This window comes from Pollicipes pollicipes, unplaced genomic scaffold (assembly GCF_011947565.3).
Source record: "Pollicipes pollicipes isolate AB1234 unplaced genomic scaffold, Ppol_2.1 Scaffold_4881;HRSCAF=5763_pilon_pilon_pilon, whole genome shotgun sequence".
Lineage (NCBI taxonomy): Eukaryota > Metazoa > Arthropoda > Thecostraca > Pollicipedomorpha > Pollicipedidae > Pollicipes > Pollicipes pollicipes.
The window spans coordinates 24,981,805-24,997,961 of NW_023596576.1; the positions used below are offsets into that span (position 1 = coordinate 24,981,805).

Here is a 16,157-nt window from a genome sequence, read left to right on the forward strand (position 1 = left end):
CTTGCAGCTATTCTTTATTCAATAGGAAGCTTTGTTATATGCCGTGTTTCCGAAATATAAGGTAGTATTTTAGCTTATTAAGTGAATATAAAATTCAAAATTTAGATACATTTATTGCTATTAAGCCTAAGTTTATTTCAAAGCATGCATTTTGGTATTGTTCCCTTGCTTGTCGACATAAACTACGACTATGCTACATAAAGTGCGCATTGGGTGCTAATGAATGATAAATGTGTGGAAAGGTTATAGTTGGAAGTGAGTCCCTAATGATCGTCAGGAGTTGCATACGTGAACACTTCTGTGCATGAGGTATCACTGTTTTTACCTGTTCCATGACCCTACCTGATGAGGTTACCTGGTGCAGGTTGACATTGGTACCTTATGTTACTTAAGAGCATTCTGCCCGAATCGTCCTCTGTAAGGTAGCAAATGTTTTAAACATCAAAGCAGGTACATCTACATTCTTACCTTCAAATTTTCATATCAGTAACAAAAGTCTGAGTGCTCCAGGGATGCAACGCTCATGCTTTATTGGGTAGCAATAAGAGGCACTATTGCTGCAGCATGTCCAGCATGTGATTCCTTTGAGAATATGGTCTTTAAAGATGGTATTAAAGAAGACCAGAATCTAATCTAGCCTGACCCAATCTAGCCTACCTAACCTGTCCTAATAATCTTCCCTAACCTAACCTAATCTAACCTAATCTTACCTAACCTGACCCAATCTAACCTAACCTAACCTAACCTAAACTGACCTAACTTGATAACCTAACCTTACCTAACCTAACCTAACCATACCATTGTTACCTGAAAACCTCCCCACTCAACCCCCTACAGACCATGTCCTATTAGCACCTGTATCATCAGTGTTACATAGTGATGTTTGACAAACCGCTGCTGTTGTCACAATTATTACATTTTGATAGTAAGATGATAAGATGTTGATGAAATATTCCTGTTTTATGATTTTTATGGTGTTTTATGCACATGCACTTTTTCATTTCCAACATGGCAGCATGCCAATGAACATTGTGAGATTCAATAGCCCCGTGGATAATCCCACTGTTAGCCAATGAAATGGATACCTGGCAATGCGTCCAGGCTTCTGAAGCTGCCCTTACAGCTACATGATGTACATGTGTAGCATGGAATGACAATAAATGATGTTGAATGCAAGATGATTTGTCATAAAATATAATTAAGAATTAGGTTGAGGTGTCACATTCCTCAATAACTTAACATTCATTGGGTACACTATGGTCATTTTTGTTGGAAAATATCTGCATTTGTTTTTCATTTTTATAAGTTGTGCAGTGCCTGAGCAAGGATTATTATTCAAATAGATAAGACAGTAGTAATGGCCTTATTCATCAGGGAAAAACCAGGAGAATGGAGATATAGTGGGTTGATATTTCTGCAACATGCATTTGATGAAACAAAAGTGGAAGTGAGTTCAAAATTGCCTGCTAATGATTGAAATTGAACAGGCATCACACATCATGCTTCAGGCATCACTTACACATGCAAATGATCTTAAGCTAGCACTCATCGCACACAAAGGCGTGTATCCCGCTCGCATAATCAGCCACGATGAGCCGTGCATGTTAAGAATTGGTCACCAAGTTTCTCAAAAATAGGTTTGCTTATTTTCCTGTCCATGGTGGTTCTGTGCTCTGCGGATGATCTTGAGCCCCAAAAGGAGCATAAGGTCCATACCTCCCTCGATTTCAGCCTGAGCATGTTCTGCCAGGAAATGGTCACTGAAAAGGGTATTCCCTGTCTTGTTTTTAGCATTTCGCAGGTGTTCATTATATCTCAAATGAATAGGGTGCATGGACTCCCTGACAAAGACTATGTCCCTCCTTTGTTTTCTGCAGTCTGCACTTGATTTTGTAACCCATGTTCTTTTGTTTGCAAACCTGTTGAAACCCAGAGCTGCATAGATGACATCTAGTGCCACCCAAGCACATGGGCTTCAAGATGGAAGATTTTGCCAGAGACTTTTTCACTTAACCTCTATTCCCCTGGTTGTTCTGAGGGATAAGGCTGTTACTACTGTCTTATCTATGTTTTTCATTTTGTTTGATGCAGTCTTTTTAAGCTCAGCTAATTTCAGCTAAATCAAATTTAATCTGAATTTCAGGAGAATTTCTTTGCTGGAAGAATGGATAAAACATCAAACAAACAATACCTGCCAAAAGGTTGGATTGCTAAGGAGTCCAGGTCACATGGCAAAACATACTACTGCAATCCAAGCAGGAATATATCTCTTTGGAGTATCTCTGAGGTCATGGCCTTTGAAAAGGGCATGAGACAAATGGAAAAGGTAAGGCTAAGGGGAGTGCTCCACTTGTGAAGATATTGGGGCAAGCATCAGATATGATGCTTGGGTTATGCTGTGATGGTTAGGATGATATCAGGGTTACAAAGTTTCACTTTTTAGCAAATAATTGACTCATGTCATTGTTTGATTGTGCCTTGAAATGCATGAATGATGTCAAGGCTGCTGCCAGATGACCATGTCAAAGTTGCCACTGTAGGAATGGGCTGATGCAATTGGAGGACATTTGAGAGGCTGTATGCATGTTTTGGTATGTGTTTGTGTACCTGTAATATTCTCACATGTGCATGTTTTGACCCTTTCTTGTGGTGTTCTTGTATACTTTGCCTGTGATTTTGTGTTGTTTACTGGCATACACATCTTTGTCATGGGTGCTATTAGGTAAGGTGATTTGATTTCCAGTCTTACCTCTGTTATGACTTGTACTACTGTCCAAATTCCTGACTGGCTGTCAGGCAGAGCTTTATTATTTCTGTATTAGGTACGCTGTGGCAGTATTTGCACAAACTTTGCACGGTGTGATTGCTTTAGGGGAACTTGAAATAGTCTACATGAAAAAGCTGCACAGCTCTGCAGGTTGTATGGTTAAAACAACAGGGTTTTTAGGTAAAAAGCATACAGTTATGAACTGCACTGAATGATGCTCAAAATGTCTGTCTCAATTCAAAACCCCCAAAGAAATGTGGAATTCTCCCTGTAAGTCAGGTCAAGCATTTTAGCCCAAATGTAATGGGCAAATTTGTGGAAATGGAAGGCTTTCAAAAGTTGGCAAACTGAATGACAGATATGGGTGTTATGTACATTTTTTTCTCATTTCTTTGTTGTCTGAGCATTACCTACTCCTTGCAGCCTGGAACATCTGGAAAATTCAAGCCAATTGGCACCAAGTACTGCCCAACTAAAGGAAACAATCTTGGATGGCAAAGATTGTGCAAAAGCAAATCCAATGACAGCCTCTGAAAACAAAACCTGCTTGCAGCCACAGGACAAAGCATTCAGAATGGTGTTCAAGGACCTCAAAGAAGCTGCCCCAAACAAACCCGTCCTTGGACGACTGTATTTCGCAGGCAGCATCCTTCTGTTCGTTTCGAGCTGTTGCCACTAAGACGGGCATTGGTCAGGTAGTCGGCACGGTTCCAGGTGCAAGACGGCCGGGTGAGAAGCGCTCCCCCGCATCCGAGACAAGCTTTTCTGCTGACGCGGGCCAGCAAACGGTCCAAGCGGAACTCCGGTACGTCGGAGGATGCATCGGATGGTAGCGACGTGCTGGCTGCAAAGAGGAAGTGTATGCATTCATCTCAAACGGCTCAAGATAGCAACGACAAAAACTCGGTCTCTAACATTGCCACCCCCAATGACAAGCAAAGTGATACCCGGAATGCGAAGCCTTGTGGTGAGCCGGACCCAAAGAATGTCGCGCTGCAATTAAAAAAGGCACAAAAGTCAGTGAAGAGTGCATCTGATCTGCCAGAACAGAATCTAAAAAAGAAACTGGATGTCATAAAGGCCAAAATTGAGGCTCGAATGCAGTCGTTTTCTAGATATCCGTTGATAGTCAATCCCCACAAAGTGACGCCCGTCGATGCAAAACCTTCGGCCAAGTCTTCCGCCGAAGTTAAAGAACATCCTTCCGGGAAAACCCCGACCACTGCATCACGAGGATCCATATCTACGGAAACATCACTCACCATGAGCTCTTCTAAGCCCAAGCCCAAGAAAGCGCGGCGGAAGCAGCGGCCGACGGACTCTCTCGCCCAGGTCGTCACCCCGGCTGCGGTCCCCTCCAAAGCCGCCAGCGCCGATCCAGCGCTGAAGATTCAGTCCGAAGGTCCCATCCAGGGCCGCCCGAGCGGGTCCAGCGGCAGCCAGACTCAGACAGATGTACAGCACGGCGATATGGTCGCGCCATGGGGCTCGCAGGCTGCGGCTGCCGCCAAGCCTCCGCGGTACGTCATACCCAAGCTGCCGCGAACCGGGCTGGAGTCGAAGCCACCGTGGGCCGGTCCGTCTCCTGCGGCCAACCGCTCGGCTGCGGGTGCGCTGCCGTCCGCAGACGCGCTGCCCCAGTTCGGGGACGAGACATCGCGGCTAGGAGGCGCCGTGCTCGCCCCCGGGCAGCCGACCGTGACCAGGGCGCTCGATGACGATGGCACGGCGTCGTCGCTGCCCGCCGAAGACGATCAAGTGGAGCTGATGGACTGCGATGGACCAGAGCTCAACGAGGAGGAGGTCCTCTCACAGGTAACTGATATCAGCTTGTGCGGGTGGGGGTGGGGGGCATTTTGTACGGGAACTTACGGATACGGTAGTACAACATGATCCGAAATGATCTTAGGCATATGATGGCCGTCATAAGTACCCTGAACGTTCCTAACGTATATGTGCTTCACTGATATGCGAATGCCCGTACCTCAATTTACAGCTGTCTCACATCCGTTCGACATGTTGACTAAAAGAGCACGCTACAGTCATAACGGCCTGCGCTGTGCCTTGCGCTCCGGCAGATCGCCTTTCTCCGGGGTCGGGGTGAGATCTCGGACCTGAACTGGGGCACGGACACGGCCAGCCTCGCCACCAGCTTGGGCGCGGACGCAACTGGCCCCACCCCCAGATGGGGTGCGGACACGGCTGTGCCCGGCCGGGACAGGAGCACCGTCACCGGGTCGCCGGGCCAGGAGCCCGCCCACCGGCTGACAGTCGTCGTCGACACGAACGTGCTGATCCACGGCGTCGGTTTCGTGCTGGACGTGCGAGACTCGCTGTTGGACGGTGAGCGCGACGCTGTTTCTGGGGTGAGGGCCGTGGCGAGGTTCAGTGCGCGGCTGGCACCCCTCTGCAACAGGGGCCATGCGGGACGGCGGGCCTTGGACTGGAGTCTGCCGAGCTGTTCGCTGACGTTGCCTTCGGCCACCAGGCGCGCGGCCGCTGCTGCTGATCCCGTGGGTGGTGGTGCAGGAGCTGGACAAGCTGAAGCAGGACAATCGGCACCGCGCCGGCCACGAGGCAGACGTGGCGCAGAAGGCGCGCGCCGCCATCAACTTCCTGCTCGAATGTTTCCAGGCCCACCACCCGTTCGTCAAAGGTGTGGTTCCAGTCAGGTGGTTAGTCCACAACTTGCACCCGCCAACTGAAACGTGCGCCACTCCACGTTTGTTTGTACGTTTGGCGTACCGCCGAGATTTGTTTGAATGCTTCTGTGTCGCTGCGCGTTAGACGCTGGCTGCTAACACCACGTGGCAGTGCTGGCAGTTCCACTCGACTCGGTCCTAACAAAGGCGTGGCTGCGTTTGCGCCCGCTCAGGCCAGACGATGGCGGAGGCGGCGGCCGCGCGCGGCCAGCTGAAGTCGCACCTGGCCGACGACGCCATCTTGGAGTGCTGCCTGGCCACCGGCGGCGATGTGATGCTGCTCTCGGACGACAAGAACCTGCTGACCAAGGTGCTGCTACATGGGCTGCGCGGCGCCAGCCGGCAGCAGCTGATGCAGAGCGCCGACCGCAGCGGTCAGTGACGTCAGCACCCCGGCGCCGTGGGCAGAACCTGAGTCGAGTCCCGCTGGCTAGTTCCCCTCGTATTGCCGGTCTTAAGTACGTTCTATGTGCTTTCTCTAGAAACACCAGACTCTCTCCCAGGCTGCCATGCGGCGTCCGTGTTCCGTTGACGTTCTTTGCACCCGCTCCTGTTCGCTTGGCACGGTGTTGATATGGATCTTTTTTTGTTGATTTTTTGCGAGTGCCTGCAGTTGATATGGCGGACCCTGGCTTGTTTCAGGCACGGCTGAAAACACTCCCGTAACGAAGGATAATATGTTGTGCATCTCAAAGATCGTGCTCCGGAAAGCGCTGTCGTATGTAAGTCAGGGCCACCTTTCGTAATTTGGATATGTGATGCATGCGTATATATATATATATATATATATATATATATATATATATATATATATATATATATATATATATATATGTGTATGTATAGACGCCTGGTAGGGTCATTCATTTACTAATCAGTTCAGCTTTACGCACTCCCTGCGCAAGATTGGGTCGTAAGGAAGGCGTTATGTGAAGGGAACTTCTCCACCGAAGTGGGAAGCTGAAGTCTAGAGCATCACTGTTCTCTTGCTGTCACGTTTCCAGACCTGCCATGCAGCGGCGGTCTTCCGTCAAAGGATCAGAGCCATGGTGATTGTCAAATGCTGCAGGGGTTTGCACACCCCCTCCCCCGAGCCATGCCGACCTCGGCTGACCCCCCCCCCCCCCATCAGGTGATCCGCCGGGAGATGGCGGTGGTGTACGGCCCCGCTTGGTCCACGATGGAGGGCGCGCGCCGTCCCTGGTGGTCTCTGCGGGACTTGCTCGCCTGCCTCTGCACCTACCTGAAGGCCGTGTTCCGGCCCGTGTTCGCCGAGCGCTGGACACAGTGGCAGCAGATGCTCCGGCTGGCCAGTACGTGAGTCGCCGCTGCACGTTTCGCCCTCTTTGCCTCCAACCAGCCATGCGGCTGAAGCCATATAGCCTCAGCAGCTGAGTGCGCCCTAAAGCCCCCTCCCCCGTTGCGGCTGAAAAAATAAGTGCGCCGTTGACGATATGCTACGATCGCGGTGCCCCCATTTTATAAAATGACTTGGAAAGTGTGGACAATTGGTCCCACAACGTTCTAGAAGCGACTCTGTTCTTGCGGCGATGCTGTTTGTGATCAAGGGCTTAGAGCAGAAAGGCATCGGCTTTGATGCGATACTTTTGCTGTACAGATGCAGTTTGTACACCATACATATCGTTGTTGTTTTTTTAAGCTGCGCAGCTCCATACTTCTGATGAAATCGCGGGTATTTAGCCAACCCGTATGTTGAGGTGTCAGGCATGGCTAGCAAACGCTTCCGAATGCAAGTCCTATGCGATAGGGAATGTGAATAGCGCCGACACACGAGTCAGCCTTCCTTCCTCATGCAAGCGTTGGCCGTTTTTTTCTGGCGACGAATGCACGTGATGAGTGGTTTCCTCATACCGGCGCTGTGATTGGCGCTCCCCTCCCCGCGCTCTGTGAGCGGTGTTTTCCGCCGCTGCACCTCTCGAGCGGTGCTGTTCGAGGCCACGCTGCGTAAACGGCTTGTGTTGACTAGCCGCCCGCCGCCGCCAGCGCGGGCCGTGCTCTCCCAGGACGAGGAGCGTGCGCTGTGCGCCGGCGTGGCGACACTGCTGCCGCAGCTGCAGCCGGCCGACCACTACGGCCCGCTGCTTCGGCCACTGGCCGCCGCCCTGCTGGAGGGCGCGCCGCCGCCAGCCGGCCCGCTGGCCGCGCTCGGACCTTGGTCCTGGACCGGCCCGGCTGGCTGCGCCGCCGCGCCGGTCCAGGACGGGCGCCCGCCGCCGTCGGCGAGCCCGCCCGGCGAGCAACGGCCGGCCAGGCGCGCCGCGGCAGCGTCGCCGCCAAGCGCCGGCCGAGCGGTGCGCCCGCCACCGCCGCCGGACGGCGACGAGGACGCCGTCATGGGCGCCGATGACGCGCCCCTGCCGCCCCTGCCGCCCGATCCGTCGGACATGTTGGAGCTATTCCAGAGCGTCTGGAGCTACGTTAACTCGTGCTGGTGAGGGACAGGGCTGTTTGGAAATCGGTGCACGCGGCATCACGTGGCGAAAAGTAGCGCTAGAGCTGCTGCAGCTGAATTACACCATAGCTTGCGAATGTTGTACTGTCGGATTTGGCAAACTGGAGTTTTATTATATCCTTTTACCCCGATCGTGGCGACCCAAACACGTCTATCGTTATTCCACGTGCTTGATTAAAATACATTTACTTCAAGCTTGCATTCAGCTGAGTGTCTCATGTCTGAGTGTCCGCGCTGCGATTCGTGTACCGTGTCCGCCAGTGGGCTGCTGCTGGACGCGGCGGGCATGAAGCACAGCTACCAGTACGAGCGACCGGCCGTGCCGCCCTCGCCCGAGCAGTGCGCCGCTTTCCTGCCAGAGCTGGGCGCCAACGTGCAGACGCTGACGCTTGCCCTGCAGCGGTCAGTGACGGTCAGCGGTCCCCGCAGCTGGGTGTGCTAGCTCCGGCACTTGCCCTCGCTGAGCTGCTGTGGTCCGGTAGCAGCATCCGTGTCGTCGAGCGTGGAAAACGGCAAGACCTCAGTCCTGAGAGCGCTGGTGTCTTTTGGTGGCGCCGCGGATATGCTTTGACCATATCGTAGGTTGTCCACACTGATCTGACGTTACAGCTGATCTCTTCGGCGTCAGCTGACCTTACAGTAGATCTCCTCGGCGTCAGCTGACGTTAGTTGATCTCTCCGGCGTCAGCTGACGTTACAGTTGATCTCCTCGGCGTCAGCTGACGTTACAGTTGATCTCGGCGTCAGCTGACGTTACAGTTGGTCTCTTCGGCGTCAGCTGACGTCGCAGTTGATCTCTTCGGCGTCAGCTGACGTCGCAGTTGATCTCCTCTGCGTCAGCTGACGTTACAGTTGATCTCTTCGGCGTCAGCTGACGTTACAGTTGATCTCTCCGGCGTCAGCTGGCGTTACAGTTGATCTCCTGGGCGTCAGCTGACGTTACGGTTGATCTCCTCGGCGTCGGGTGACGTCCCAGTTGGTCTCGCTGACCTTGACACGATCCGTGGTATGCGCTAAGCTGGGTGTCGTGGCCGCGTCTTGTCCGGGGCGGGTCCGCCGACTGGGCGTGCTCAGATCAGTCTGTGCGGCCGTCGACCGGCGCCGCACGGCACCGGTTCTCAGCGCTCTGCTTCTCCCCCTCAGGCTGATGAAGCTGTCCGTGGTGTCGCTGAAGGCGGACAACGCCGACCTGCTGGCCGTGTGGCATTGTCTGCGGACGCTGATGATACTGGCGGGACAGGAGACAGGCCTGCTACCCCGCCAGCTGCTCCACTTCATCAAAGGGCCAGCCAACAGGTAACAGCGTGCCAGTATGTCTGTGTGGTCAGAGTGCTGGGCTAACAGTGAGCAGCATAGCGAGCCTGTGACAGAATGCCGTTCTTTATGCCACGTCAGGGTGTCGGCTGACAGACGACAGTTGGTTAGTATTGTGTAAACGGCGTTTTAAGAACACTTAATTTGCATGTTGCTTATTTTCAGGGTGCTCCTGGGCAAGGGTCTAGACCAGATGGTGGATTTTCTCCACTCGTTGCAAGGACTCCAGCATTTGGTCAGCTGACATCCCTGGGAAGTCCCCACCACCTACCTGAGCTTTCAGAGAACCACGCGTGCTTTATTCGAGTACAAACGTGCTATGAGTCGATAAGCTTGTGATATGCATGGTGGTAATGTGTTGCACATTGCCAGCTTGATGTCTAATGATATTGGCAGTTTTGTTATTGTTTTGAATCTGCAATACAGACATTCGTTTTCACATTTCCCAGCGTTTGTGAGCCTGTGCCCTCGCGACAGATGCATAGGTTACAGCATTGTTACACTGCATGAGACAACTCAAGATGTCTATGTCCATAGCACATGATGTAGACACCCTGTATGAAACAGACAAAAGCAGGGATGTAGAAACCAGGTTCTTCAAAGTTTGTCCCATGTCTGGGTACAGCAGACACATGTGCTGCATTCGATCACTTCATACAGTTTCCATTCCCAGCGGTTCCCTGACCTGCTTTCCCCCTTCCGGGTCCCGAGCCTCTCGGTATAACCCGGCAGCGCCACCGCGCCGACCCAGTTCGTGCCGAGGTCATCCTCCCGGCTCCCGGTCAGTCCGAGTCTTCGTCGGACGAGACCGGACCGCCTTCCACGACGCGCAGACACTCGTCGGTGAACTCGACGAAGAGCGGCTCGAGCATGAGCTCGCGCATCACACGGTCCGGCTCGTCCGTGGTGTCCGCCAGCCGCACCAACTGGCGCAGGTGCTCGTTGGCCAGCAGGCGGCGTAGTGACCTCGACTCACCTGTCGGCAGTGACGTCACGAGCCAGTAGGGGGAGTTGGGCTGCAATCTCATCATGGGAATAGCAGGCATGCGCCGCATTGTCACATCAGGCGAGACCCCTCTGAGAGGACCATGTTTATCAGAATCTCAGTATGACCACCAGTCATCATCTACGGCAGGCGGTGAAGAGGTGAAAAATATGGTGACAAGGTCACATAATACACACATGGACTTTTAATTTGCCATCAAATACAAACTTCCAGGTAGCAAGACATGCTTGCACTAGCTTTCATTTGCATGGTCGAGCAATGCTTACCTAACCAACCCAATGCTTCTCTTGTCACCATATGATCAGTTGACTCATCCCATTTCACCCTCTGATCAGTTTTGTCAGCTGTTGTAACTTCATTCGCTTCTGGCACCATGCATGACTCCTTGTGTGTCTGGCAGCATTTTGCACTGCAGCTGAAAGGAACAATGTTGTTATTTACACATTTTAAATGAATTAGCGCTAGGTGGATTTTAGTACAGTAATATTTTCCTCAAAAATGGTTGATGTACTTCCTGAACTAGCAATTTTCAACCCAAATTAGTGTCAAATATCCAAATACATCAAATTTGGAGGGCATAAATATGATAGCTCATCAAATCACCAGTTTGTGATTTGGTACACCCACTAATGCATGTCATCTAGCAACATGCATAAAAATTAGGACATGCCCTGATTCACATGACATTTACCTTACCCAGCAGTGTTCTCTGTTATGCAACATGTCTGTTGCAAGGTTTTAGTCTCCACATGCTAGTGTACAAAAATAAATCCTTCAGTGTGGGATTGCACATTGATTTTATTTGATGTCTATTTTCAATAATGGACATTAAGCAGTACATAATATGAGTGGATTGGCGCATAAGTGGAACGCTTAAATCTGATCGCCTCTCCTTACAATAAGATATGGTCATCACCGCCAGGGAACCCACAACCCACCACCCAATCTGTATGCTGACAGGGGCCAGGCATCCCCGCCACTCCAGTCTACACATATAGCTGTCTTGGGCCGGTGGCAGATCTGGTAGTTTTTGGCAAATCATTTGGTCTGAAAAAGAAATGTTCAAAATTTTTTTGCTATATGCTGCCCATTGCAATCCTGTAAACCATTACCTCTGAGAAAGATACCTAGTTGCTTGTTGTGAGTGAGCTCAGAAAAGTTTGGAATGATGTGATCTGTTTTATGTAGCATTGAAATTCAGATTTCGGGACAGTGAGGACAGTTCAGTACAAAGTATTAAGGGCCTTCATATGGAAAGCCACACAAGCAAGAGAGACTAGGTGTAGTTGGATTTTGAATTTTGAACAGGTAGGCATTCAGGTCTGACATTCCTGATGTTGGCCTAGGTATTCAGAATGTTATCATGCCTGGATCCAGAGCTGTGATACACTGGAGGCACAGTCACACTTCTGAGCTGGTATATTTCCCATTTGAAGGAATGAGAAGACTGGAGAGATGACATTTCATGCAGACACCTACACATCATTGCCCACCCACATATGCTGTAAATTGCAGCCCACAGTTTGACACAGCTGCCACCACTTTCAGAGCAAAGGAATCCAATATGCCAAGGCACTAAGCCACTGATAAGGAAATTCTACACAAAATTACCTGACAACACCTTTTGCACTGGTCGACACAATGTGTCCTGACCTTATTCACCACATGTGAGCACAGGGTTCAGCACATCAATGTTGTGTGGGCATCAGCAGTCCAGAACAGTGGGTGCATTTTTTGCCAGCTGGCCATGCACTGGATGTCCATGGAACATTGCTACTCTGAATGTTTTGCTCATGTGTACCAAACTTGGGGCACACCAACTTGAGATGAAATTCCAAACCACTTTCTGGTAAAGAAACATCATCTGAATATTTTTGCCTCAAATTACCTTTGAAACATCATCATTCCTTTAAAATAAACTTTCTCTGTGCTCAAATTGTCACAGACTGTGCTTAAATCTGAGCTCTCAGATTTACGACCACACTGATTGTGCCCTGCTGAAACTGTTGCTGTGTTGTTGCTGCTACACTGTACATCTGCATCTCACCACATATTTTGTGCAGTCTGGTCAATATGCACTTGCAACATTCTCATCTCAACATCAGCATGCACACAAGTGGATGAAATGGGCATATGAAGATGTTCCTTCCAATTAGGCGGCAAGCCTTTTGTAAGGTAACATGAACCAACTAGACTTTGTTGTGCCCAATGCCAAAAACGTTAAGAAGATGATACTCACTATGGAACCCTGCAAATGGGGCATTTGTAAAAAGAATTTTTGCCTGCACAAACCGAGCATTCCACGCTTAATGCTTCCATGGCTGGAAGAATGACCGCGCAAATATACAAGGCGAGTCAACAACCAGCAACTTTACACAGCATTGGACAAGACGTGCCTTTAATGTATCATAAGCGTCCTAGTTGTATATAAACCATATTTTTAAACATATCTTGTAGGTATAATTTATTTCACATGTTGACGTTGCAAAAACAAATTTTTGAGTTTGAAAAATCAAAAATTGTTTAGGACCAATATAAAACGTAATTTAGTCCCCTTAATGTTTATTAAAGACATAATTTAATATTAGTTTTAAGCCTTGACAACCAACGGTTGGGCCCGGCCGATTCGAAACTCTTGTTTTCAAGTAGTGGCACACTTGACGTAGCGCGTGGGGCTGCTTTTGGTGTTAGTTCATGTCTGACGTGTATGACTTCGTTTTTCCGTTTGCTTCCTCAAACGCCATTTATTTACTGAACTCCCCGTCGGTTTGTGCCCTCATACATCGCATGAATACGTAAATCGGACTGCACTGGACCGAATGTCAATCCTCCAATTTCGGTGGCGGGTAGGCCGAGGTCGAGGTGGCCACAGCGGGCTCTGTCTTTCGCACCCGGATAGCTGTCTAGGGCCATTGGGAACAACCACCAGAAATCGTAGTTGGCTCCAATCGATTCACCCCAATCGGCGTATCTGTGTTTCAAAATTGAATGGAAAATGTTGAGGACTAACTGAGGAGGCTGATGTGCATCTGAAGTGCTTTGTTACAACCTTTGGATGGTTGGCTCATCTGTCATTTTTCCTCTGTCTTATTCGCATAGGCATGCCACAGGTAGGCAGGCACCTATGTGAATTTTGAGGTATATTTCTATTGTCATGAAAGGTTTTATTCATGTATGCTTGACAGTAGTATATCATGAATGGTATATTTTCACTAATACGAAGCTTGCCCCCTCCCAAATTGGCAGATAAGCAGGGTTCTCCCTTCTCCCAAAATTTTGCATGCTTCTCAAAAGTTGATGGGGGGGGGGGCTTCAGCCCTTCCCCCCCCCCCCCCACCACCACCCACTCAAGAAAGAACTACATTCCTCTTCAGTGTTCCTGCACAAGCATTAGGTGATGAGCATCTAAATTGTCATTTTGTGTGGCCAGTTATTTTACAGGTACATATTATATTTATTTGCATGACAGGGACATTGTTCATGAAACCAATGAGGAGTTTGATATATTTTAGGATGATTGGTTCATTCCCAGAGGCATAGTTTCGCAAAATGACTGGGGAGCGGTAGCTGAGCACTGTTCAATGACTCAACCTGTCCCCCCTGAAATCTACTCACAAACAAACTTAGATAAGACAGTAGTATTAGCCTCATTCCTTGGATGGAGATATAGTTGGAGATAAGAGATATACCAGGAGAATGGAAATATAGTTGGGTTGATATTTTTGCAACATCTCTTTATGGGAGCAATAGCAGAATATTCAGCATTTATGTTTCAAAAGTGTGTTTATCTGCCAATGATCTGCCATTATGAAACAACAGTTTCTGCTGTTGTTTTGATTAAGGCATGCTGCCAAAATATCAGTCAAAGTATATCTCCATTCCCCTGGTCTTTATCCCAGGAATGAGGCTAATACTGCTGTCTTATCTATGTGAATAATGTTCCTCGCTAAAGCACTGAACAACTTACATAATTTTAAACAAGCTTGTTCCTAGATTTGGTGCTGTTTTTGAAGTTGGAGATGATGTGGCTAATGTGCATAAATAGGAAAGTATAACCCTGCCCATACATCAATTACCTGCTTGTCTCTTTTTTGCTGGAAGCAGGCTTTTGGTTTTTCTAAACAGCTTAGGGGGCTGCATGGGGGCAGAATGACAGAGTCTGATCCTGAAAAACACAAAACAAGTTGTGTTCCTCTTCAGACTGAATGCACTTGTTGAACTTTGGGGACTCCTGCCCCAGACAAATGAAGTGGCATCTACACCAAACATTTCTTGTTTATGCTGTCATACTTCAAAACTTAACTTTGGTTTATTGGAAGACCAGTGGTTGCCAGCAGTGCTTTCATAATGGCAGAGATTGAGCCCATACCATTACTGATAAGCCCAGCACAAAGGTGTCAAAATTCCAGTTTGTTTAGCACTTATTAGCAGCAAAAGGTTGTGACTGAAATATGAAACACAATTTTTCTACAATGATAAGGGAAAATGTTGATTGGCCAAACTTTAAAAGCATACAGAATATTTTCAGACATTCAGCAAAGTAGCAGCAACTTCCTATGTCATTTTCAAAGGCACAAGTCAAGCGCTTCAATGATGAAGTCGGTAAGTTCATGCATTTTTTCATTTCCTGTTGAAATTGAATTCCCAGCTGCCCACATGGTTGTCTCAATGAAAATGTTTGGTTCAGGTATGCAATTTCCTTTTCAAGTTGTAAGTAATTTTCCTTTAAATTTGGCTGTTAAAGATAGATATATTTCATGGAACCAAAAGTGAATTAATGGATTATGTTTCTCTCACCACAGCTAAGCATTCTTTAAAGTGCTGTGCATGAGGTGTCAGATATTGTTGTATTAAGTGGTTGATTGATTCCTTTTTAAGAATATGCCCAAACCATGAATGGACATTAATGCCGATTACTAGTTACCAGACAGTAGCAACTATCAGCCACTGAAGCCAAAGGTTATGTTTTACACTACCCAGCCGTCATGCATCGCCCCTTATCAATCCGAAGTTATATGTCCTCATGGCCAGGCTGTGCTCCGGCACCCACCCAGTACCAGCCGAAGGAGACCGGCTCGGCCGCGGCCTTCTCCATGCCGAAGTCCAACCGGTTCGTGGAGCCCAAATTCGTGCCGCCGGCGCCGAACCAATACCAAGACCCGCGTCTGCCGCCCACACCAAGCAAACGGGCGCCACCCTCCGCATTAAAACGCAAGGTCTGCCATGCTGGGCGCGGCTGACGCCGCTGTGGAGATCTCGTGCTTGTGCTTTGCTGTTGTCAGTTGCCGGCCCATTGTCGATGTTTGTTAAAGTAAAGTTTTGGAAGCATTATATGAATAAGGTTTCAGTGTAGTGCGGGTCCAAAGGCGAGCATGCAGTCGTAACTGGACGTGGCCGGTGCGCGTGGGACCGCGTCGTCATGCTGTGAACGCACGCCGTGTGCCCGCGTCCCGACGAGCCGCGATGCTCGGCGCACTCGGTAAGATGCACTGAGCGGAGCCGGCGGCCATGTGTCGACAGGGCTCGATCCGCTGCCACCGGCACAGCCAGCTGTCGCAGCCCAGCCTCGACTCGTCGCAGCGCTCCGACAGCGGCTGCGGCCCGGCCGTCCAGCAGCTAGAGCAGGAGGTGGGAGCCATTTGCGCCGTGCCACCCGGGGGGGGGGGGGGGGGGGGGGCATCGGCTGCCGGAACTGCTGTGTGTATGTGTAGAGCCCTGCAATGTTTCGGCTGCGTTGGCCACCGATCCGAGTCTCTCCGCCCCTCTGCATCCGCCGGCCCGTTGGGAAAGCATGCAGTACTGCCACGACACTACACCACCCCCTGATGTCGGCAGATCTCGGAGCTGCGCGCCCGGAACGCGGCGCTGCTAGACACGGTCAGCCAGCTGACGGCG

At 49.8% G+C, this 16,157-nt stretch overlaps 3 protein-coding genes across 4 annotated transcripts; 2 read left to right on the top strand and 1 right to left on the bottom strand.

The window, feature by feature from the left end:
* The first annotated feature begins 230 nt into the window (after positions 1-230).
* On the top strand, positions 231-7,837 carry Swt1 (Swt1 RNA endoribonuclease). Its single transcript, XM_037223271.1, has 10 exons — positions 231-309; positions 2,144-2,326; positions 3,191-4,582; positions 4,846-5,110; positions 5,256-5,423; positions 5,643-5,843; positions 6,112-6,191; positions 6,602-6,782; positions 7,474-7,563; positions 7,815-7,837. The coding sequence occupies exons 3-10, from the start codon at positions 3,629-3,631 to the stop codon at positions 7,835-7,837; spliced, it is 1,962 nt and encodes a 653-aa protein (XP_037079166.1). The 5' UTR covers positions 231-309; positions 2,144-2,326; positions 3,191-3,628.
* Positions 7,838-7,854: 17 nt separating this feature from the next.
* LOC119101815 (uncharacterized) lies at positions 7,855-9,699 on the top strand. Its single transcript, XM_037225237.1, has 4 exons — positions 7,855-7,921; positions 8,204-8,344; positions 9,086-9,238; positions 9,422-9,699. The coding sequence occupies exons 1-4, from the start codon at positions 7,875-7,877 to the stop codon at positions 9,498-9,500; spliced, it is 420 nt and encodes a 139-aa protein (XP_037081132.1). The 5' UTR covers positions 7,855-7,874; the 3' UTR covers positions 9,501-9,699.
* On the bottom strand, positions 9,539-12,654 carry LOC119101814 (zinc finger HIT domain-containing protein 3). 2 transcript variants are annotated; one of them, XM_037225235.1, is made up of 3 exons: positions 12,502-12,654; positions 10,529-10,677; positions 9,539-10,232 (listed from the first exon to the last, which is right to left on the bottom strand). In XM_037225235.1, exons 1-3 carry the CDS (start codon positions 12,579-12,581, stop codon positions 10,039-10,041), a joined length of 423 nt encoding a protein of 140 aa, XP_037081130.1. In that variant the 5' UTR covers positions 12,582-12,654; the 3' UTR covers positions 9,539-10,038. The 2 variants fall into 2 exon arrangements, with proteins under 2 accessions (XP_037081130.1, XP_037081131.1); XM_037225236.1 differs by having other exon boundaries at positions 12,555-12,612.
* Positions 12,655-16,157: the final 3,503 nt, after the last annotated feature.

Excerpts from the sequence above, each read along its gene's own strand:
- Swt1 (XM_037223271.1), top strand. The coding sequence starts at position 3,629 with ATGCATTCATCTCAAACGGCTCAAGATAGCAACGACAAAAACTCGGTC. Across the intron at positions 5,844-6,111 it reads GCAGAGCGCCGACCGCAGCG|GCACGGCTGAAAACACTCCC; the intron begins GTCAGTGACGTC and ends GGCTTGTTTCAG. Across the intron at positions 6,192-6,601 it reads TCCGGAAAGCGCTGTCGTAT|GTGATCCGCCGGGAGATGGC; the intron begins GTAAGTCAGGGC and ends CCCCCCCATCAG.
- LOC119101815 (XM_037225237.1), top strand. The coding sequence starts at position 7,875 with ATGTTGGAGCTATTCCAGAGCGTCTGGAGCTACGTTAACTCGTGCTG. Across the intron at positions 8,345-9,085 it reads CTGACGCTTGCCCTGCAGCG|GCTGATGAAGCTGTCCGTGG; the intron begins GTCAGTGACGGT and ends TCTCCCCCTCAG. Across the intron at positions 9,239-9,421 it reads ATCAAAGGGCCAGCCAACAG|GGTGCTCCTGGGCAAGGGTC; the intron begins GTAACAGCGTGC and ends GCTTATTTTCAG.
- LOC119101814 (XM_037225235.1), bottom strand. The coding sequence starts at position 12,581 with ATGGAAGCATTAAGCGTGGAATGCTCGGTTTGTGCAGGCAAAAATTCT. Across the intron at positions 10,678-12,501 it reads CCCATTTGCAGGGTTCCATA|CTGCAGTGCAAAATGCTGCC; the intron begins GTGAGTATCATC and ends TGTTCCTTTCAG. Across the intron at positions 10,233-10,528 it reads AGAAGCATTGGGTTGGTTAG|GTGAGTCGAGGTCACTACGC; the intron begins GTAAGCATTGCT and ends CACTGCCGACAG.